The sequence below is a fragment of the Passer domesticus genome, chromosome 12 (assembly GCF_036417665.1).
Source record: "Passer domesticus isolate bPasDom1 chromosome 12, bPasDom1.hap1, whole genome shotgun sequence".
NCBI classification, from domain to species: domain Eukaryota; kingdom Metazoa; phylum Chordata; class Aves; order Passeriformes; family Passeridae; genus Passer; species Passer domesticus.
This window is the reverse complement of record NC_087485.1, coordinates 5,683,072-5,706,894: the sequence shown is the minus strand read 5'-3', so window position 1 is coordinate 5,706,894 and position 23,823 is coordinate 5,683,072. Positions and strand designations below refer to the sequence as shown.

The 23,823-nt window shown below is 37.5% G+C and overlaps 1 protein-coding gene across 7 annotated transcripts in view; it reads left to right on the top strand.

Annotated features, from left to right (window-relative positions):
• WWOX (WW domain containing oxidoreductase) overlaps window positions 1-23,823 on the top strand; it is a 475,065-nt gene that overhangs the window by 206,347 nt on the left and 244,895 nt on the right. Inside the window, exon 9 of one of the 7 annotated variants that reach the window (XM_064386763.1) lies at window positions 13,377-13,518. The exons of the other annotated variants lie outside the window; for them this stretch is intronic. Within the exon in view, the coding sequence (XP_064242833.1) occupies window positions 13,377-13,445 (69 nt within the window). The 3' untranslated portion in view covers window positions 13,446-13,518. Of the gene's footprint in view, window positions 1-13,376; window positions 13,519-23,823 lie in introns of those variants that run through there. 7 annotated transcript variants of the gene reach the window in all.

The following is a 23,823-nucleotide window of genomic DNA, read 5'->3' as shown; positions in this document are numbered from 1 at the left end:
ATATGAATAGCACAGCCACTTGACACCAACTTAATGGTTCTGACTTTTCAATGGTGCCAGGAGTGTAAGGCTAGAGGGGAAAAAGGGTCAGAGGAGAGATAAGAGCTTCCGATTCCACTGAAAAAGATTAAAGCTTCTGTGTCTTCAAGTGGTACTTGTGAGGGTCACCATTTCTATGAAGTCACCTTTAAACTGGAAGTGATTGAGAAATTTCTAGTACAAAAGGTCCCCTGGAACAACTCCACCCCCCTCCTCCAAGAGGTTTTTTCAGGTTAATAGGCAAACAGAAGGATGCAGGTCTGGGATGGCTCAAGGAGAAATGTGGGCAGCGATATTGTGGATGACACAACCTGTCCTGAGAGCAGCATTGCTAACTCTGTTAGCCCTCAGGAAGAATCACTCTTGTTTACTGCTGTTTTGTCCAGCTGGGAGCTCTGGGAAATTTTGTGATTCACTTTAGTACCTCTTTTAAGAAAAGCTTACTGTCCTTAAATACACAGCTATCGCTGCCCTCCGGGAATTTGATCATACACAAGATTACCTGCCTAATCTGATCACAGCAGTTCTCACACTCTGGGCTGTGAGGAACAGAGGCCAGGAGCAGAAAGATGTTTTACTTCTCTTCCTTTCTGAAACATCAGTGCAGGGAACAGTCATTTTCAATGCATTAAGAATCTGTTGTTACTTGTATGGGATGCTAGATTATGATTTTTATATTGTGCTTATTTTTTAATGGAATTTCTCAGGGATTTCAGAACATCTAGTAGCTAAATGAGAGGAGTAATTGCTGTGTGGAAATCTGGAAGAGGTACCAGGTGTGCAAATGGAGATGTGCTTTGAGTTGTGTGCAGGATGTTTTGAATGTGTGGCAGGCAGGGCACTTCAAACTGACAGAGAGTAAATTTTGATTACATATTAGGGAAAAATTATTTGCTCTGAGGGTGGGAAGGCCCTGGCACAGGTTGCCCAGAGAAGCTGTGGCTGCCCCATCCCTGGAAGTGTCCAAGGCCAGGCTGGATAGGACTTGGAGCAACCTGAGATAGTGGAAAGTGTCCCTGCCCATGGCAGGGGTTGGAGCTGGATGATCTTTAAGCACCCTTTGAACCCAAACCATTCTGTGATTTCATGATTCTTGGACTCCGTGCTCAGCACACAGGTGCTGGAGGGTCAATCCATGCAGTTTGAGTCAGCCAGAACTTGTCAGACTTGTGTTGAATTTGTTTAGATGACACCACAAAACAGACAGAGACAGGAGTCATCTATTTATCTGTTTGTGTTCTGATGTTGAAAGAATGCCATTAATGTGCAAGGGACTGACTCAGCAGAGTAATAAAATACTGGCAATGTTATGGTTTCAGCTGTTTCTGAAGAATTCAAAAAATCAGATGGGATAAGAAGCATGAAGAACCTCTGTGAGACCATTCATGAAAATACCTGACATGAAAAAAGTGAATCTAGAATTTAAATAATGACTAAAAAGATATTAGAAGGAGGGAACAGTCTCATTATCTTAATATATCCAAAAGGACTGGTATAAAAAAATCTTCAAAAAAATCTTGAATCTGAGTTGGGCAAACTCTGCCAATTTACACAAGTTAAAAGTATTAAAGAGTTGACTTCTGAGTGGTATGTGTCAGTGGGTATTTCACTGTTGTAAGGATTTTGAGGGGTGGAGTTGTTTTTGATGTTTTATCACTAAGACAGTTGTTTGGCAACAAAGCTTCCAGAAATGGTTGTCAGGGAAAGTTTCTTTATTCTGCCTGATCTAAGTTTTCCCAGTAGATTTCTGTTTAAAAAGAATAAACAGAGAAAAAAATAATGCAAAAGAGTAGAAGTGAGAATTAGATATAAATATGACACTAAACTATATCTTTTAATACAAAAGAACTCTTTTTTAATTAGAAGCTTGGAAGGACATATCCTTTAATTGCTGCACTTGTAGTTTCTGGGCCATCAATATCCTTGCTTCTTTCATTAATAAACTGGCAAGTCAAGTAGGAAAGCTGCAGGAGTATAATTTTTTCCCTTAAGCTCTACTTAATCAACAGCAGACTTGATCAAACAGAAAAAAGAAAATGTAAATCAGTTGCATTAATTCTGCTGGCAGTAAATAGTGGGAAGAAAGCTAAACATGAAAGAATGCTCATTTTGCAGCTGATATCTGGGGTAGCATTGAATGGGAGAAATAGGTAGTTAAACAGCTCTTTAGATTGTGAGTGACTGGGGGAATACTGGGGTTTATGTATGGATTAGCACAGTGATAGACCCTGAGTAGCAAAAGACGATGACTAATTACCTGACAGAGCAGCACTCCAAGAGCCTTGGTCATTGAAATTAATTTCTGTTTTCAGGACTGGCAGAAAGCAGCTGCAGAATTTCAGTTCAATACTCAAATTAACTAGGAGTCTAAATTATTTCTTTGCACATACGGTATTAGAGGAGTGGGTTACTAAATTGATCTTGATTTTACACACTGAGGCAAGAATTATTCCACCTTTTCATCTGAAGTCCATGTCCCCTGAAATGGGGGAATAAAACCTGTGCTGTAATAAACTGCTTGTCACTGATGTGAACTCTGTCAGATAGTTAACATCTTAACATTTCCTGGAATCCCAGGTGAAGGAATTATAAAATAAAGTCTTCTGGGCTGAAAGAAGATTTTACTACCTACTCTGCTGAGTAAAACACACTGAGTTGAACTTAGATGAATTCATGATTTGGATAGAATGATGCCCAGGAATTTATTTGTTTTACAGTATGTATCTTCTTGACAATCTAGTGAATTTGTAACCTCACTGACTGGTAAAAGGTGGGAAATCTGTCAGTAGGTTATCATTGATGAATTTGTAATAATTTGAGGTGTGGCAATAGAAAAAAGGAAAGCCAACTGCATAAAACCTACAGAATCAACCTTGCAAGAAAAACCTGCATACACTAAAGTGAAGTCACACAGCCCATGATTCTAAAATGCAGGAATTCTGCCAGATTTCCACATTGGCAGTTGACTCATTACATCCAAGAGCATTTCTCCTTTTGCCAGTAGCAAAACTCCCAGAGCCTTCTGTCTGTTTAAATGTTCCTCATATTTTAATTTATTTATTCAGCAAAAATAAATTTTAAATGTTTATAAAGTAAATAAATACGAGAGGGAGGAAAAAACAAGAGTATGAAAAATGGAATAAATATTTGATATTCAAGAGTAAATTTTATTTCAACAGAAAATTAGCCAGGAGGTGTGTGTGAAAGCCATTTTTCAGCACTTGTGCCCCATAGTGCTCTTGCTGAATAAATTATGTTACTTCCTGCTCTTTCCTGTGTGCTGCCTCTCAATAGACACTTCTAGGCAGGAGGATTACCACATAAAACCAGGAGCTTTTATCTCACTGGCTCGTAGTCCTGTGTGGAATCACTGTGGTAACTGGTCACCTTAGTAACTAAATTGTGTTTTATTTCCTTTGGTGATGCTAAGGCAACACAGCTATGGAAGAATGGATTGGATTTTACTCTGGTTCCATACTGAATTTGTAGAGCTAGCATTAGAAAAGCAAAAACAAAACCAGAGAACATTCTTTTAGTCAGACACTGAGCAAACTCGATTAGGAGGTCAGTGAGACACAATGCACTGAGAAATGTGCTCTGGCATTGGAGTAATATTTCACAGTAACTATACGGTGGTAATGATTATGAGATTATTTACAATAATTTATTTGTATTGTCAAAAATGAGAAATCCACAAAACCAACTTTGTTAAACTGAAAGTTAAAATTTATTTTAGTCCCCAGTACATATATTAATAAGAATAGAATATCATAATCACATTAAAAGTTTTATTCCTTCCCTAATAATTTTTTTGATCATCCTTTTGCTCTTCAACTCCATTGTCCAGGTATTATTTTATCACTATATATACTCTCTGTGTTCTATTTTTGCATTCATTAAAAGACTTTTTGAGGTAGGATTCTTTTTACATACAAAAAAGAACCAAAAGAATCTCTAGGGAATGACACATGATCTTAGATATATTATTTTCCTGTTCATCTTGTTGATGGAGACAGATTTCTGTGTCTGTGTTGGTATACCAAGAATCTTGAATTAAATTTCATTTAGGCAATTGATTTGAGCTGGCTTTGCATGGAGATGTAGGTGTCATTTATGCTTTTATGTACTGGAAAATTAATATTCCTCATATTAATGCCAAGATTCTACCATGATTACCATTAAGCAACCACTAATATGAATTCCCTTGCACTGCCATTACAGCAGATGTACTAATGATGTGTTTTTGTCTTTGATGTGGATAACACATAGTCCTGAGAGCGTGCTAAACTGAGAACTACAATTTTTCAGATGTATATTGGTGAGCAAAGGTTTTTTTCCTTATTTCAGCCTGCAGTAGAAGGCATCATTAACGACAGAGCAGATACTGGTCTGTGAAGGTCACATCTATGAGTCTGTTGTCTACAAATGTGAAAATAGGGTCAGCTCTGAGAATGGCTTTGAGAGTAAAACCACAAGTGCATTGAACATCTCTCAAATGGAACTCAGTCAGTCTGTTTTGAGAATGATTTCTACCAAAAGCAGGATTTGAAAAGACACTTTATCTTTGTTGGTCGCCTGAGCTCCCATTCTTCAAGTGTATATCATTCTCTATTAAAATACTGATACATCACTTCTTACATAAGATTTCTGTGTTGAAGAGGATAACCTAGGATATATAGATTCAGGGTGTAACTTTGCTTGCAGGAATCATGGGAAAAAAGTTTATAGTAAATGGAAGAATTTTAAGAAACTGTGAGAAAACAAAAAAAAAGATAAATATTAATTCTTTGACTTCTAAGAAAAAATGGTAAGAGGGTGTTCAGTCCTTCTAGACACTTGTCCAGCATGGAGTCTCTTCCTTTTACTCTGTGCTAACTCAGCATCTCAAGAATCCTGTGGAAATTTTTTTTGTTTGTGAAATAATTTCTTAGCACAAGGCCATTGCCATGGTCAGGATCCTCTGGTGGTCTTGCAGGGGTAGGAAAATGAAAAAGTCTTCTGCTCATTGTGGCAGCTGACCCAACAAGGAGCACTGGTGAGCAATTAGAGTCTCATGACCATGTACTGTAAGTTGTTTAATTGTCTTTTGCTCAGAATTAAACAAACTGGAAGCTTCAGATGGCAGGGCACTGCCATTTTTCAAGTGCAATTGCAGAAACAGGAAATCTATAAAGAGGGCACATATTTCATACATTTTCTCCACTTGCTGCTGAGACCATTATTAATGCTGCAATTTAAAAATAAAAGATACAGAACATTAGAGTTCTGAAGGAAGTCTCGTTTTTGTGAGTTAGATTAATTCTTCTCATTGATAAAGTCTTGAATACTATAGAAAATTACAGAGGAATTTTCAGCCTCGAAAGCCAAACCTGCTTTGCTCTTTGCCACAGCAGAAGTGTATGGGGGAGACAAACTGGGATGGCTGGCATGTCTTTAACTTAAACAGAACCTTAAACCTGCTAAATAAAATAACTTTGGGCCAGATCTTGTCGTGGCAAGCGTTGTGGTGGAGCTTGCTTGTGGTTGGGGTATTTAATCTCCCCTAGGACCCAAATAATTAGCATATCATGTCATGGGGAGGTATTTATTGAAATGGAAATGTTCTTGGGAGGTTTGTGTTCACAGGTTTAAATCAGAGCTAAGTGTAGAGTTTTAGGGGCTTATTCACAGTAAATTTTATGCTGGTGAAAGATTATGGAATGGGTTTCTGTACCATGTCTACTTGCTCTTACAAATCTCAGAAGAGATATGGACTCTGAACTTTGTTGTGAGTGTTCTGGGGATTTTTTGGTTTGTTTTTGGTGTGTTTTTTTTTTTTTTTTTGGTGGCTAGGGTACCAAGCAAAGCAAGGCAGAATTTCCTGACATGCCAGTTTGAATTCTGCAGTGCTCCTTTATGCCAAACATGCCCAATATAATCTCCTGTAAGAACTGGGGCTCCAGGATGAACATTTAGTTCATGGGTCTCAGTTAGAAGCTTCTTTCTTAATACCTGTGTCTGATGGAGGTTGAGTTATTAACACGAGTGTATATGTAATTAACTCACTGATTGCAAATTTGTGATATCATTGTTGGGGATCCTGGTTTTGGAAAGGAGATTCTTCACTGCCCTCCTGAGCAATCTCTTGGGTTGTAAAGCTGTTTCTTGTGACTGCACAGGAGTATCAGTGCCACAAAAAGTGACACAAAAAGTGTCAGGAAGCCCTGTTGGCTTCCTCACCTGTAAAGAGGAGAGAGGAGGAATAATGAGAAGGAACTTTAGCCAAATAGTGAATGTGCACCCAAGAAAATGTTTGAAACAGACACAGAACCAAATCTGTCATTGTCCCAATATGAGATGATTTATGCACTCTGTTATTTAAGTCATGATTTAGTGTGTTATGTCATTTGGTTAATGCAGGACAAGGGTTTCCTGGAGAAAAGGAATAGATGTGGGTACAAAGTACTGTAATGTTCCCGTGCTATAAGTTGTTAGGTTTTGGACAAGTGGATAACATTTCTGAGTGGGCAGGGAACACAAGAACACAAACATTTTCTTCTCAGTTTTCCTATTTAGTCCATACATGGAATAGAGATAGAATGAGATGAATGAGGTTGTGTGAGGGTGATGTCAGTGTAAGCCAGAAATAACCAGCAGAGTTATTGCTTGCTCCAGATCTGATGGTTTCATCCCAGCAGATCCAAATTATGGATACCTATCTGCCACTTTATAAACATGAATAACCTTTTAGAGTGCATAAAATTCAGCCCATTCCTGCTGCCCACTGGAACAGTGAACTGTAAGGGTCCTTTCCCAAACCCTTTGGCCTTCACACAGTTCTGCAGAATTCTAATCACTGTGCTAATGCAATAAAATGCTGTTGTCAGTTTTGTTGACAATGATAAAAACATTTTAAGACAGCAGAGTAATAAAAGTAATAAGTGATATCTCCATATAAACACATGTGCATAAATGCTTTTATGAAGAGTGGACAAGAGTCATTGTTTTGTGGCAGGTAAAAGAAGTTTCTGTAATTAATGAACATTTATTGGTATTAAAGTGATTGTTTGAAGTGTGGATACAAGGACCACATCTTATATGCAAATGCATACAGTGCCAGGAGTAACAGGAGACAAACCAAGCAGAATATGACATTAGAAAAAAAATCCTGATAGTAATCTGGTTCCCCTTATATTTTTTGCATAGTTCATACATTTTTCAAGTTTGTTGTTAGAATTTCATTTATGGTAAACTTGACTGCTGTTTGCAGTTAAAGTTAAGTAGAATGTTTTGGTTTCTATGAAGCAGATAGACTAAAGTTGGCTTGATAAACCCCCATTGGTATCTTCAGGGAACAAGTAGATTAAACAAGTAATTATACCATAAGGCTTTTAGAAGTTAGTAGATTTAAATACATTGTATGAATCTCATCTTAATGTAGCCTTTTGTCTATAGTGCTTCCTGCCAAAAAAACCTCCTGACAGGAAATAAACATTAAAATAATCTTTAATCCCTTGTCTGGTCTATTACCATTAACAATTGATGCACTTTAATTTTGTGGGATTTTAACTACAAAATGGAATGGCTAAGTAGTGATAATTGGGTTTGGAATTATACGGTCATTTATATCAACAGAAATGCAAGTGGCTGGGAGGGTGATTAATTATTTAACATTTCCTGGCTGTAGTTCCTATTATAGAATTTTCTGATATATTCTGCTGTGAACAATTATCACCAAATGAGGATAAACAAATCTGTGATGTGAAGTCCTATTTATAAATTAAACTATATTTAGAAAATGTCTATTTCATTTGCATTTTCCCTTTCTGCTTGACAGTACTGTTGCAATCAGCTTGTTTTCAAGGTTTTCTGCCCTTTCGCTAATTCTTCAGGTTCACACTCCAGATTTTGTGCAAGAAAACCAGAGCTTCAGACATCCTTAAAATAATTCCTATTCCAAATAAAGATGCAGTTTAGACAGTCATGCTAATGTCTGCATGTTCTGTTCCCCTTTCACTCCCTACTAATAGAATCAGGGCACGCCAAGGTATTAGAATTAATTCTGTGCTGGCATCAGGCTATATGATTTAATATGTCCAATGCATGAAGATTTGGGAGAAGAACACTGGTGCTTCCCTTCCTAGGGAGGGTTCTTTGGCATTTGAACTCTCTTCCTTGGAAGCTTTGTCTCAGGGAGTTCCCATTTCACATTCAGCCTGGTGTCACTTTGGTGCATTATGTTCATGTGTCCTTGTTGAAGCAGATACAAGCAAAATTTGCAGTTTGTTTTTCTTTTACTTTCTTACAATATGTTTGCTAAAAAAAAAAAAAATAAAATTATGTGCATGCTGCTTATCTGACAACAGAACAGAAAGTAATTCTAATTATTACTTTCCAAGCCATTTTTCCTGACAGTTACACTGAAAATTTCCCCATACCTAATTTCCATAAAAACCCCCAAATGAGTACAACCCTTAGTCTGAAAATTATTACTAGAATCACCTGAGTTTCTTCTTCAAGCAGAACTCCTAACAATCATCCCTGGCAATCTTACCCAGAAAACAAAATCCAGTTTACATGCTTATATATCAACAAAGAAGGAACAACAAGATGATGATAATTATTGCTAGTGCAGTGCCTAGATTGTTAGTCACAGATAAGGACCCAGCCATATTAATAAATATGCAAAATCAACCAAAAAAGATTGTTCCATGTTTGTGCTGTTTAAATGTTAATCAAAAGTCAGAGATACAGATAGATAAAAAGAACAAGCGTATAATGAGATAATATTAATCAATATGGTAGGCCCTGGTTTTAGGCATGATATTTTTCTGATGCCAAAGAAAAGATTAGATACCAATGAAAAGGAGATTTTTAATGTGGATTATGAAGAAAGATAATGAGATAATATTGCAAGTGCTTGTGGGCAGATCTGTAAGCAGAATAAAAGAAAGCATGAAAATGCTTGTTTGAAAATTTAGGAAGTCATCAATGAAAATTACTATCTTGAAGTCGATCTAGGGTGAGTGTAGACATGTTGATAGTGAATCAGGATAAGCTGGATTAAACTGAAGAGTTCTCTACAGACAGACTACAGTGTTAGATGAATTTCTTGTGGAAAAGCAAGTTTTCTAGCAAAGATGCTCAGCATAATGAGTGTAGGGGCAGAGAGAAAAGGGGTGAGGTAATTGTAGGTTGGACCTTCTTGTGTGTGTGTTGGATAAAAGCCTTACAGTTAAAAAAACCCCAAAAACTTGGCACCAAACCAGACAGAAATAGATAAGAATAGAAATCTAGAAATAGAGCATGCATGAGAAGTAAGTTCTGATGGGGTATCAGTGATGGCCACTCCAGAGGTCTGGTAGGTAACACTGAAGGAATTTACACAAGGGGAGCTGACCAAACACATTTTTAGAGAGACAGATTGTGGAAACAAGTCAAATAACTTAATTCCAAGATGGGCAGGCAAGAATGTCTTCCAAAGCAAGATGCAGGGATCTTTCCCTTGTTCTTTGCACATCACCCATGCAGCCTATGTTCATGCTCCCCATCTTGAAGTGCTTGGTGGTCTGGAATTTAGGAGAATGTATTTTGGAAGAGGCTGTCCTGGCTGGGTCAGCTGGTTTTCAGTGTTAGAAACCCTACTGGCAGTAATATTGAACAGCAAGGGACAGAATGTTGTGGGCCCCTGCCTTGAGGTGAGTCATTAATGATCAAAACTCTCCATCAGTTCAGCCCCCACAACCTCAGCTTCAGGGCCAAGGCACAGCATGGCTGTGCACATTCACCTTCCTCCTGTCGTTAATTAAAGAAGGATTTGTGCATCAGCCCAGTAAATTTCCGGGAGCCTGATGTGTGTGTGTGTGATGTCCTGCACAGGATGGGCAGCCAGGTGATGTGGTGGAAGCTTTGGGATGTAGGGCATCAGCAGAGATGGGCAGGAGCCCAATGCAGATAAAGCAAAATGCAGAGTTCAGCTGAAAGATGAGGGACAGGGCTTAGTGGGGTTGTGGGAGCTGGTGACTCAATGTACAGGGCTCTGAGAGAGCCCCAGCATTAACACATTCTTTGTTCATGCCAGAAATAGATGTGCTCGTCAGCCTTTAGGAATTTAACCTGACTCAATAGCAAAGTGTTACATGTTCACAAGCATTGGATTTGATTTTATTTTAACACACTGCTCAGATTTCACACTCAGCTTTCCCATGTTTTATGTTTTATAGTGCGGGCCTTGAGCTCCATGGAAGTTTTCCCCATAAACTAAAGAAGGAAGGTCTATTTGATAACTTGTGTAAAATCAGAGGCTTTATTCTTTAGGCACACAGCACAAGAATAGTGCAACGGTGCCTCTGCACTGCTGGGTTTGTGTCATTGTCAAAAGCTTGGTGTGAGCCAGTGGAGACAATGTGAGACTTTATTCATCCACACACATCCAGTATTTATCAGGTGATGGTCCATTAGTTAATGTGTCAAACTCAGCACTATGGGAGGAAGTGGCAGTGTGTATAGCACATTAACATGTTTTTCTAGTTCACACTGATCTAAATGACCTGAAATCTAATTGTGTGGATTGCTTATATCTTTTAGCACTTACTGCCATTTAGCAACTGCTACACTTGCTAGAAATATATCCAGGTGTACATAAATCCAGTTCAGGGGAACCTTTTACTTCAGAAGATTAAAGTATGTTAACACTGCATGTAACTAATTAGAATATATAGCAAGTGAAGTGTATTTTACATTTTCAAATGAAATTTCTTTCAGCATATGCTAATACATATTAGGACATCTGTTTATATTTTTCTTCAGTCTCTTTTTAAACTGCATCTTATTTAAAATACTGTTGTCAGCTGAAATAGTATAGCCTTAAACAATACTACTTGTATATGTAGTTGTGAACTCATATGTCTGCTTTTGAGATGTCTTTCTGCATAAGCAGATTTTTGTTTTGTTTTGTGTAAGTGAAAGATGTATAAAAAGTTGTTTTGCTTCATTTAAATTGGAGCAGGGATGAAAAAGGCAGAAAGAAGTCAGTAGGATAAAATGTGATGCTATCCCCACTAGGGAAAGTTGTCCAATTACGACTGGTGTCAGAACTTTTCAACATTTGAATGGCTGGGAGGGGATACTAATTTCAACCTTAATGATCGCTGCTTTAGGAGTCAACAGCACAACACTTCACTTATAATTTTAGCACATCTGTCAGCCTGTGCTAAAAAGGAGCCCTGGGCTAGTGGGTGACTGAAGATCCTTTTATCCCCAGAGAGGATTATGTATTCCCTTCAAGAGTGGGAAAATAAAAAGGTTATAAATACCTATTCACTGTGGCCCACATTTGCCCTGTTGACAAACAGTGACTTTCATATCCTGCTTTTACATTCTTAAGCACAAAAATAAATAAAAACTATGCAACTTCTCATTGTATAGCACTTATGGAAGCAGCCCATTTATAATGTCATATATTCTATAATACCATATAGTCCCTAAGCTGGACTTTTTTTCATTTCAATAGATCACACTGATTTCCTGTATGACTTTATCTGCCTAACACAAAGTGGGATTGAACAGTTATTTGTCTGGATTTAGCCATTCCTTATCAAACATTTATGATTTAGCTGTTGCTACAACATCTTCTTGTAAGGTCTTTCTTATTTTTATCTTTTCAGGAAGGGTTTGAATGTGATAACAGGGCTGTAATAAATCTATCTCTTGAAAATGAAGCATATTTTGGGAGCTGTGTGCTATCAGCTGCCAGGAGAGGGGGAGCTGGAGGGCCAGGACAGTCAAGCGAGTGGATTATTCCAGGGACACTGTGGGCACCTATTAGTGAAAATGATTGACTCTTTCTAGTGGAGGGTATCAGTGCATTGAGATTGCAGCCTCCTGCCTGCATGGTAGGCTGCAGTTCTGGAGGTGAAAGACCCAATAGAAAAGGGAGTTTTGCCTAACCAGGGCAAATTTAGAAAGCCATTGTGAGGCTGTAGGTTGAGGAAAAGTAGCACGGGGCATTGGATGGTTAGCAGGCTTGTGCCTTCTCTGTTTATAGAGATAAAAAAGTAAGGTCTCAGTCTAATTATTTCTGTTTCTCTTTCAATTTCTGTATTCTTTGTCTAGAGAGGAAAACAAAATATATTAATACTTATAATAATAATAATAACGACCAATTTTATTAAATGCATGACAATAGAATCTCTTTTGTGTTGCTGCTTATTTTAAAGTTTAGTTTGAAAGAAAAAAATCATAGTAAACCTATCCATTGTGTATCCCAGGTGTTTTAATATTCCTAACCAGAGCATTTTGCCTGAACATTTTCCAAACAACCTCATCATACAGAAGTAATTTATTTTTCATTACATAATGCTTTTCATTCAATGATTTCAAAATGCTCTGCTAAGTGTGCTTTTTGAAGTGCCAAACTAAGTGTCATATAACCCTGGGGAGATGTCTGCTGGTTTTATTGTACCTATTTTGCAGACAGGTAAATTCAAACACAGACAGATTAGCAGACACCCTGTGAATGAGTAAAGCAGGGAAGACCAAAATCCTAATTCCTGCCTGCTGAGAGCCAGCCCTAAGCACGTCCCCCTTTGTTCAATACTCAAGAAGTGTTCAGGCTGTGTGTAGGGAAAGAAGAGAAAAAAAAACTTTGCAGAACCTATAAAAGTTAATAATTACATTGTAAAGGCTACTTATCTGATAATGAACATTTAATACAGAGCCATAAATTTGCATGACACTTGGAAAGAAAATGTTCTTTTGTTTTTGTCTTCAATTCCCGAGTCTGTTTATAGTTAATTTTTTAACTTGCTTAACTGAGGCTGTATTCTGTCCTGTCTCCTTTTTTATATCTCTTCACCAGTGCTTTCAGTGACCTCTCTGCAAGTTTCTTTATATAGAAACCTGCTATGCTGTCTTGAATGCACAAGGTCAATAATGATTACCCTCTAACTTTGAAGGGCATCCCCCTTCTCCGCTTGCAAAATGTGTCAAGCCGCAAAGTCCCTGCATCCCATAATTGTAATTTCTCTTATGAAATGCAGTGTTAAGAAAGGTATTTTTATTTTCCAAACAGTAGAGCTTTAGTACATGAGTATGTTAAGCCTGGTAAAGTCAAGATAATTTCTTTTTTTCAATGCAGGAAAGTAGACCTGATAGTTTAATGAATAGAAACATTTTTTGAAATATATTTCAAAAGAAGTAAACAGCCTGGGTTTTTTTTTTTTTTTGAATATGTGGATTGAAAGGTGGATTTCTGTTGTTTAATATCAAAATGATGCAATGAGACATGATATTTTTTTATTTCTAAAAAACTATTTCTAGAAAACTATTTCTAGAAAATGGTATTTTTTTATTTCTAGATCTCTGCACACTCTAAAGGCTTCAGAGACTTGAGCATGATCTGTACAAAAAAGCTGCTGCTACTGTGAACTGCAGAGGATTTGTGTAATGAAATTATGCCTATCTTTTGGAACCAGTGGTCCTCTAACAATTATCAATAAACAAAGTCAGTGAAAAGAAACTACAGAAAGGCATCTAGTGATAACAAAAAAATGCTTAAATTGAATTGATACTATAGCAGGCATTGACTGTGCCATCACACAGCTTAATAGCTGGAGCCCTGGTTCAATATCATGAACTTGGGAAGGTTTTCTTAATGAAAGAACTGATGTTTTCTGTTCAGTACCAGCAATAGTTTAACTTTTTTAATTACCTGCTTTAAAAGTTTACATGCCACTAATTGCAGTACTATATAAAAGTAGGTATTGTATTGGCTAATATCAGAAAATGGGTTCTCAGACATAAATGTGAAATAACAAGTAATTTAAAAAATAACTTAATGCAAATATTTTATTTAACATTAATAGATACATGCACTGCAATTCTTTTTGCCAACAAGTAATTTGGAGTTCTATTCAAGTATATTCTCAGAAAGCTGCTTATTTGCTTTTCTGTGTCTTTTCCATCACTTATGCATTTTCAGGATCTGCTGGTAAATATTATTTCCTCCACTCCCCCCATTATTGACAGAAAGCTCAGAAAAAGGCGTGTAAGTTAGAAGAAATGTGCATTCATGTAAATATCTAAACATGTATAAATTAGCTTTAAAAATTGAATTCACTGAACATGAATAGTCACTTAAAGTGTAACTGGAATTGACTGTGTCATGTATCAGCCTAATAGCTGGAGCGCTGGTTCAATACAATGAACTTGGGAAGGTTTTCTTAATGAAAGAACTGACGTTTTCTGTGCAGTGGTTGCATTCATCAGACCACATAGTGTTCATTACACTACAAAGGACTGCCAATGTGAATTGTTAGGATCATCTATTAGGTAAACCGGATGGGGACAAAAGATAGCAGTGGAATGAGAGGCTCCAGCACCTCTGCAGGATGTGCAGTCCAACTGCTTTGATGACCTTTCACCGGTGCATTAGCATCTATTCACACAGGGATCCCAAGTTCATTCCCTGATTCTGCTAACCAAAACTGGCAAGGAGCCAGTGGTAGGTGCCTTCATCTCACTGGCTGATGGTACAGACTAGCCCTATAATTCATAGGGGCACCTTCTCAAACTGCTTTGTTTATAGATCCTGGAAGTGATCAAAAAATGGACTCTCTCTAGCAATGCTAATTAGGCACTACAGCCCACCCTGGTTTGTGGTGTTAATTTGGAGAGGTGCCATAGACTGGGGTTGATTTCTTCGGAGAGATGAGCCCTGTGCCACTGGGAAATGGGAAAAACCAGACATGCTGATTGGCAAGGTCGAGGCTGGAAGGCCCATCGCTGACTCAGGAGCAGGCACGTTAATTCAGGGGGGATTTGCATCCCCTCTGTCCCTTGCTTACCTAATAGGAGCATTGTTATGCTGTTTCATAGGGAGCTTAGTGACTGAAAAGGGAGATTTAATAGTAAAGATAAAAGTTTTGCTCCAATTCTCCCAACATCCAGTTATTAAGAAGCTAGTCTGCTCTGTGAGGCAGCTCACTACAAAAGCATTCCCAGTTCACAGACAGGGGCTGTGTTACAGCACATAACAGCTTTAATTCTTTCCCCTGGATGTTTAGAGTAGATGTGCTGCTATCATGCACTCTTTTTCCTCTCACTTTCAGTGTTCAAGCTGAAGTTATGTGAGGGTTACTAGCCTAAAAGTCCATACCTCAAGGTCATTCCCCTAACCTTATTTCTCACGTGTTTAAATGTATTTATATAGATAGGTAAAATATGGTACCTGCTGCCACATAACCTTGTTTCCCTTGCTGACATCTCCAGTGGATGGAATTGAATATAAAGCTGTTATTTGGGATGGGGACATGTAATGTCAGTCCTGCTTTGAGCACGGATGCAGTCAGTCCACCAGGCAGAGGTGTCAGCTCTTTTACCTCACCTGCCACAGACTGTAAGGCATGGCAGAGGAAAAGCACCTAAGACGTGCTGAAGTTCCAGTCAATTTTGTATCCAGCAAAAATTACTAAAGAATTATTAAATTGTTTTTTCATTTTTTTCAGTGTTTTAAAGCTAGTTGAAAATTCTGTGTGTATTTTCATTCCAACCTCTGTGTTCTTTCTTTTCTTTTATTCCTGCTTTTCTATGGACTGGAATTAATGCCTCAGTGACAAGTGTTACACAGTTCTATGGTAACTGCAATACCATGTCAGGATTTTTTTTAATATATCATGATTTTAAGAGGAAATATCAGGATTTTCAGGGTCCATCAGCCAGCTGGTCAGTCAATAAGACCAGTATGATGAAAATGTGTCTTTGGTGGTATAACATAGAAATGAAAGACTTTCAGTTAGTTTTTCTTGCCTTTATTTTCTTTTTTTGTTTCTCTTCTTTTAGAATTAATTATTTAGAGATTTCAGTTGTACTCAAACAAACTTGTGAGGATTTGGGTCCATATGATGGGAATGTTCAAAAGAATTAAAGGCCTGTCTGAAATGGTGCCTTCCAAACAACAGCAGGAGGCACCAGGGCTGCTGGAAATGAAGATATTTCCCAGATGGGGGAGGATGAGCAGCACTGGATATTTGGGATAGGGTAAGGAGCAAGAGGTTCAAGGAATGAAAATCCAAGTGTGTGATTTGTACAACACCTCCTTTGCAAGCAGCCAAGAGTGGAGAGAGTTGACAAAGCAGAACTAAAAGGCTCATTTGCAAAAGAGGTGACACCAGAAATTTTGTTGAGGATAAATTCCTCCTTGCTGGGGGAGTTGAACAACACACACCCAACTCCTCAGATGTCTCCTGGGTGATACCAGAGTTCAGCTGAAGGAAATAAAGAGGAACCATTCTGTGTAAGTGTGATCCTTCAGAGAGTCTCTGGCTCAGTCCATGCTCAGTCTGGCCCCAAATGTGGGAGCACCAAGGGGCCTGATGTCTTTTGATTTATCATGCAAATCAAGGACCAATACAAACTTTCTCAAGTCTTTAAGTATATTTTTAAGGATATTTTTGACTTTTTTTTGGGGATATCTGCTATAGGATATATATATGTGGATAGGAGGAAATATGTGAATTGTCCAGGATATTTCACTGCTGATAATGCATCATATCACAGCTCTTATTGTGTTGTATGACCTCCCTTGAGAGTGCAGTGTATGTACAGGTGATCACAGCTAAAAGTCTGTGAATTGTTACTTGCTACATTTAAAATATCCACAAAAATGATCATAATTTTTTATTAGACTGGAAGTTAAGATGTAGTTTTCTCATTAAAGAAAAATATACTATTTTAAACTTAGAGCTTGGCAAAGTTGTATTTTTCTTAATGTTTAGAAAAAGAAATTTGAAGATGCAATACCAGTGTATTTAATATTCTCTTGCTTCTTGAAGCACAGAGCACAGGGCTTGATCCTCCATTACACTAAAGCTCATGAATGCCTCTCTGTGGGAGTGTTGCAGGGGCTCCTCAAGAGTTTCTGCACAGCTTTCAATATATTCCTCTTTACAAGCTCCATGCCCTGTTCCAGATCTCTGGAAATGCTGGTGGGTGAAAACAGAGGGGAACTATAGGTCTGTGTTCCTTCGCTTTGGCTTTGCTTGGAAACGTTTTTCAGGCAAAATATGAAATATTTGTTTCTGTTTTGCACTTTATTCAAAGCTGAAACTGTACAGAACAGCCTTGAAGCTGCTGTGACTGGAGGGGCCTCAGGAATGTGGCAGGGGCAGGTGACTTAAATCTTCAAATGTGTTCCAGCTCCATGGGAGGAGGTCAGAACCTAAGATATAAACATAGTTTAAAGCAATGAAAAGCTCCAGGTAGCTTAGGACATTCCTACATAACAATAATGTCTTTCCTCTGCTGTATCCTGTAGGTGTGGTGAAGGAGGGGTGCTCATGTAAGGATTTGCCAGTACTTGTAAAGAGGAATATATTTACTGGGAATAAGTTCTGTAAATCATCTGTCTGGGCAATGAGTTTGTGTGGGAAGTGAAGTGGGATGGGTTGGGGTTTTTTTCAAAACTTTCAAAAATTGGATGGCAATTATTTTATTATGGGATTTCTGTAGGGAAGTAGAAATTCTGTGGAATGGCTTGTTTGTGGAGCAAAGTTGTCATCTGTTGCCATTTTTCTCTTAATTAGAGAGGCATTTTTAATTATCTGTCAAGGTCCCCTAGAACCTGGAATAGCTGGTCTTTCTTATGTGATGAAATCAAAACAAGCAAGTGCAAGGTGAGTCTGTCACAGCTCATAGGAAGTAGAATGAAGCCCAAATATGAGAATAATTAGTGTGTTTGGACTGCAAGGAAGAGCCAGCTCTCTGTCAGGTATGATGGCTGTACCCTGCTCCTTTGCACTCCCCTGTACTGTTTCTGATGCAATTCAAACACACTTGTAATTATACTGAATAATATCCATTAATTTCATATTTGTGTAGTTTTTGAGTGCCTTTAAATATGGTGAATATCTCCAATATTTATCAAAATGTAATACTCACTAAGGTATTTGTGAAATAGAAAGAGAAGTGAAGTTTGACTTTCTGCTTTCCCTGTGTGCACACAGCTCCTCACAGGAGTAGCTCTAGAACAAGGCAGCTTCACCAAAGCTCATTCACAAAATACAAAGAAATATTTCTGCAGAAATTCCTGTTAAAAGTGCATGCTAGTGTGGCCTATTACAAGTGGAAAGTGTATCACAAAAGATGACCAGAATCAGAACAGCTTTGTGGGAAATCATTGTGCTTGTCTGGCTGGTCCACACGTGTGTACTGGTGTGAGGAGAGGGCACACTGGCAAAAAAACATTTAATTGCACAGTAGCTGTCAGATCATCTACAATTGAATCAACTGTGCTTGTGTAACAAAATCCTAGTGTTCTCAATTTGAAATCACTTAAGTAAAGTGATTTTGTGGTGTTCAAAAAGCAACAGGAAAAAAAATTCACTAAAGACCATTAAGCGGCCTCAAGCCCCACGTTTCAGTGTTCATTTGTACCGATTATGGTGTGACAGCTCTTGAGTTTCCAATGATAACAGCCATCTGACTTGATCTGAGTTCAATGGATTTTCACTAAAATAGAATCATCGCCTTTGTGATGGATAGAAAAAGTAAAGCAATACATCCTGATAAATGGTCTGGCTTTTTTTTCCCCTTCCCTTATTGTGACCTTGTACAATCTATAAGTGAGCAAAGCTGAGCCCTGGCCACTGCTGCAACGCATCAGGACTTTGAAATTTAAGTAGCTCTGAAACCCATCAATGGGGTGAAGGGAGAATGGCCTGAGAAAGCGATGGATCATGCTTAGAGGGCTCACAGGGAAACAGGGTAAGCTGAAGGTCAATACTCAGACATGTCCTGAAGGAGCAGCTCAGACACTCATTCACATTCACATCTCAAAGCCACTGCTGCCGAAGCACTGCAAGAGAGATCAGGAGCAGAGTAAAATTAAACAAGAATTTCAGAACGTGTAATTTCTTCGCAGAGGCAAATGGCACAAGGTGCAATGTAAAATAGCTGTAACCTCTTGTGTTGGTGCAGTGCCCTCATCATCCCATCCCAGCAGCAAGGAGCAGAACACCATGGAAATGCATCCTTGCCAGTGCACTCCACTTGCTTTCCAACTTTCTCAGCCCTGCTAATTGTGAAGAGCGTTTAACATTTTTAATATGTCATTGATCGTTTGTAACACATTATTCAGCATGACATGAAAGTGAGCTAAACTAGAAGGGATGCAATCTGAATCCATACACATGCAGACAAGTAATTAAGGGTCTTTACACTTTGAGGTTTGTGTGTCTGAGCGGATGGGAATGTGCTCAAAACTTTCACAGGAGTTTATATTCTGATGAGTTTAGTTTTGAAGAAGGTTTGGATCCAGGTACAGACTGGCCTGGCTGTAGAGAGCTTAAAAAATAAAGGGAGAAAGAGGAAGGAAAATAAAATACTAAAATAAAATTAGTATACAAATTTGAACCCGCAGTTGCCATGCCTAAAGCAGAAATTGCCGAACAAGTCAAGAGGCTTATTAGCATTTTATGTAAATCAGTTATTACTGTTCTCCACTTCCTTAATTATCCATGTTATTTCAATACAACCCTTTCTTTGATGTCCCAATTCTATATTTAAATAGTGCAAGATTTCTATCATATCCTCCCGCTGAGGTTTGTTCCATGCAAAAAACATGCCAAGAGCAGCTATTTTAGAGACTACTGGGAAATGTTTAATTGGTTAATCCCATTTGAGTTATGAGGGAGTATTGCCACGCACAGAAAACAGAAACATGTAAAGTACTGGCTTGGAGAAGTTTACTAAAACCTGCAAGACTTCCCCTGAAATTTAGCCCTGAAGATGTTTTGTTTCCAAGGCACCCAGTGGGAAATAATTCAAAGGAAAATCCTTCAAACTTCTTTGAAATACACTAAATGATTGATTCATAGTAGAAATATTTTTGAATTAAAACGCAAAGTCATTTATTTTTGTTCTTGTAGTGTAGAAGGGGTTTCTCTTTATATTTGACCTATCACTTTCAGTGGAAAACTAGTGTATTTCCGCCAAAATAAACCTATCAAGACTTTAGCAACTTGTTAATTGTTACCTACTATTGAAGCAAATGAGTGTTCCTCAGATATCCCTGTTGTAAAGTGATCAACATCTTCTGTGTGGGTACCAATTCCAGTGGAAAATGAACATTCTGTGTCACCTCTGAGGATGAATTCTGCACAAAGGCATGATTAATAAATTAACATTTCTTTTGTACCTCCTATTTCCATCTTTGGAATGGAAAGACTCCAGAGCAAAGCATTGACAAATATTGCTTTCCCTATTTCAAACATTTGCTATTTTTTAACCTTTAAAAAAACTTATTTTGAAACAGTGTAAGAGTTTTAGCACAAGAAATGAAGAAAGCAGGTGCATACTTTGGCTATAACCACAAGCAGAATGCTGCACCATGGTCAGATCTAGGAACTCTTCATAGATTTTAATTAAGTAGAGAAGCAAAATTACTGACTTTTTTTTTTCTTTATTTTATTTTAAGGGATGGCTTTAGGTTGCACATTTGCTGCCAATCTGTCAGATAGTACAGTGGCTAAGAAAAGTACAAGTGAAGTACATTAAACTTGGTAAATAAGAGAGGAATTAGTTGATTAAAAAAGAAATCAACTATTATTGTGTTCTATAAATAACATATCTCTTTTGGTGCTGCTTCCCAAACCAAGGTTTGGTTGGTCCAGCCGAGAGGGTTTGGTGACAAGATTCTCTGCATTCACAATTCTTGCAAACAGAATGTCTCCCTCATGCAGAAATAGGTTAACTTATTAAAAAATCCACACTAGAACTGTGGATTGCTGAGTTTCCATCACTGGGAAGTACATTGTTCCAACTCTGAAATTATACAGTCTAAAATCATCATCATGTATTTTCATCAGGATGAAATATCGGGAGCTCTGCTTAGTGCAAGGTTTTATTAATGATGTGCTGTCAGAAGCTGGATGCTCTGCATATTTGCATATTAAACAGCTGAGTGAAGAAACATTCCTTTTATTGCTGCAGGGAATAAATCAGTTTAAAGCAAGTTCTCATCATTTATACTCCTTTCAGCTAAGTCTTCTTTTATTGAAATAAATTGTTGAAGTGCTTTGCTCATTCTTTGAATACTGATGAAATTTACCTTGATAGGGCCTCAGGAAAAATAACATTTTCTTAAAGGTGCAGTGTTGTTCTTTAGATAAATACAGCCTAACTTTTAGAAATTGTCTATAAGAGAATTTGTGCATCTGCAGCTACACAAAATCTTCTTTTGGTTATAAACTCTCTATAGGCATTTCAAGATGTTTGTGTAATTTTTGTAGGACTGCCCACCTGGAAATCTAAGCAGTAACTTTACACAGAGAAAACTTACACTGTTTTTATTCTGTGTACATTCATTAGTTGCTGTTTAGGGAAGGGACCTTTCTGCTGCCTCACATTGTGCAATGCAGATGAGCATCAGCTTCCCTTGTCTCTGAGCTGTCTGTTGGTGGCAGCCTGAGTTTAGAAGTCGATGTCTGGAGGAACTAGAACAAAGTCAGTACCAAAGAAAAAAAGTTTGTATTTTATTTTCTGTTCTTTCATCATGCTTGAAATGAAGCATACAAACATGTCATGAGACCCTGGTTTCCCCAAATTTACGTAAATAAATAATTTTGAAACTGTAGTTGGTTAAAAGATGAGTTTTATAGTCTGTCATTTTTCCAGGCATGAACTAGAAGAAAGCAGTAGAAGAACAATAATTTAAAATTAAGTGAGTGTATTTGAAGTCAGATGGAGCTTGGACATTTTATTTAATGCTACTGTATTATATTGGCTAGCACCGAAATGTTGTCTGTCACAATAAACAGCAAAATGGTTAAAGTATCAAAGAAAAAAATATACTGCGTGTATTCTTGTATTTTATTTTAAAAGGTTACAGCAGCAAGCCATTACATGCCTTTCTTATGTCATATAAAGTATTTCAATATATAAATCATTTGTGACAGAAGCTTCTTGTTTTTAAGTGGAAAATCTGCATTTAATAACATGAAAATAATGTCAAAACATCCTCTCCTAGATGGTTGCCAAGTGAACTGTTGCATTTCATTTATGTTTAATTTTCGGAGGTTGGGCTTTGCAGGAATATTTTCAGATACTTAGAAAAATAGTGATCCATTGCAGCTGTAGTTTATTTTAATTGGACAGCACTAAGTGAGCTGACTTTATGATAAACAGTGCAGCCAGCGGCTAGTAAATGCATTTCCACTTTGAAGATTATACAGAAAATAAAATCCTTCAAGCTAAAGTCATAAAGAATCAAGCTGGAATTACTTTTAGAACATATGTCTATGTTTGTCTCGGTGTCTGTTGTAAGGGATACCTGATCTTAAAGGCATTATAATCTTTAAAGGTGTATTTTCCTCACCCTAACATCCAACTATCAAAACCTTGGTATTAATGATATTTTGGTTTATTTTAATTATTTAGATTTTCATTATGAATTAATAGGTATAATATTTTATGTATAGTGTCAGAGTATTCTCAAGTGCACTGTCTGATTCTGCAATTGGAAATCCTGATAATACTTCTTACCTCTTCCAAGATTTATCTACTAATGTTCTGAAGTGTTATCCCTGTAAAAGGCTGTCATATCTTTGATTTCTTTATTACTATTCAAAAATAGAAAAGAGCCTTACTTAATGTAAAGAGCTTTTTTTTTTTTTTTAAGCTATATGTGATTTTTTTTTTCCTTATGATTGAATAGTAGGTCTGACATAAATTCACTTGCTGACATTTGGATGTTTATAAGGATGATTTGGTTTAGTGGTTAGGCCTATTGTATTTCACAGGGGCGTTGTCAGGCTTAATTAATTATGCTGCAGCAATATGCAGTGCAGGTTTTTGTGCCAGCATCTTCACAGTGCTTCACAGGGAACTTCTAGTACAGGATGGTTGTTACCAGACCGGCTGATTTCTGCCTCCTTGTGTGCAACTTTAACCAGTAAAGATGTGTCTGTTTGCAAGAGGAGATTTAGGTTTTTTGTGGCTGAGAGGAAGAGGGACCGGACAACCAATACTGACTCAAATCGCTGTAATAAAACAGGGCAGGAAAAAAATCCCATCCCCGTTTGCCTGCCATCTGCTGCCCTTGCTTTTAAGGATGGTTCAGATGGAAAATACATGGTGAATGGTCATGTTTCCTATTTTCTTCTGATTGTTGTAGCCATCAGGACTGGAAATGTCATATAGAGCATTTTGCCTAACTGCCCCTTGTGAGGTTAGGATAACTTCCAAGATAGATTGTTATAGATCTTCTGTTTGTTTCTTCCTGGAGAAATTACAAATGACTCATGCTCTGGGGCATTTGCTACCACCATAAGGAAGCTGTCCAGCAGTGTAAGAAGCTTCAGTGCTTGATTCTTTTCCCCCAGATCTTCAGCCTGAGGCAGGATGTAAAATATAAGAAAAGAGAGATTTGAGCTCTTTTTAGTGATGAGTCCACACTGAGATGTTTTTGTAGTATTGAAACATGAACTGTAAATCATCAGTTTGAGGATGAGTTAAATATAGGGAAAACACTGCATCATGTATTCATAATTTCCAAAGAGTAAATAAAGATGAAAAATAGCAAGGTGTGAACTCATAAAAATGTGTTTCAATTGGCATCTTTGAAATAAATTTGTTCTTATTTTTGTAAGACAGGAAAAATAACTGGTTTTATAAATAAGTCCTACAAATATTATTGAAAATTACTTGGGAAATCAGGTTGTTTTACAAGGAATGCCAGTAGTTTTGATTTCTTCTCCCAACCACCAGGCAAGTTTCTGTAATCTTTTTTCCTCAGGGACTTTTCAGGAA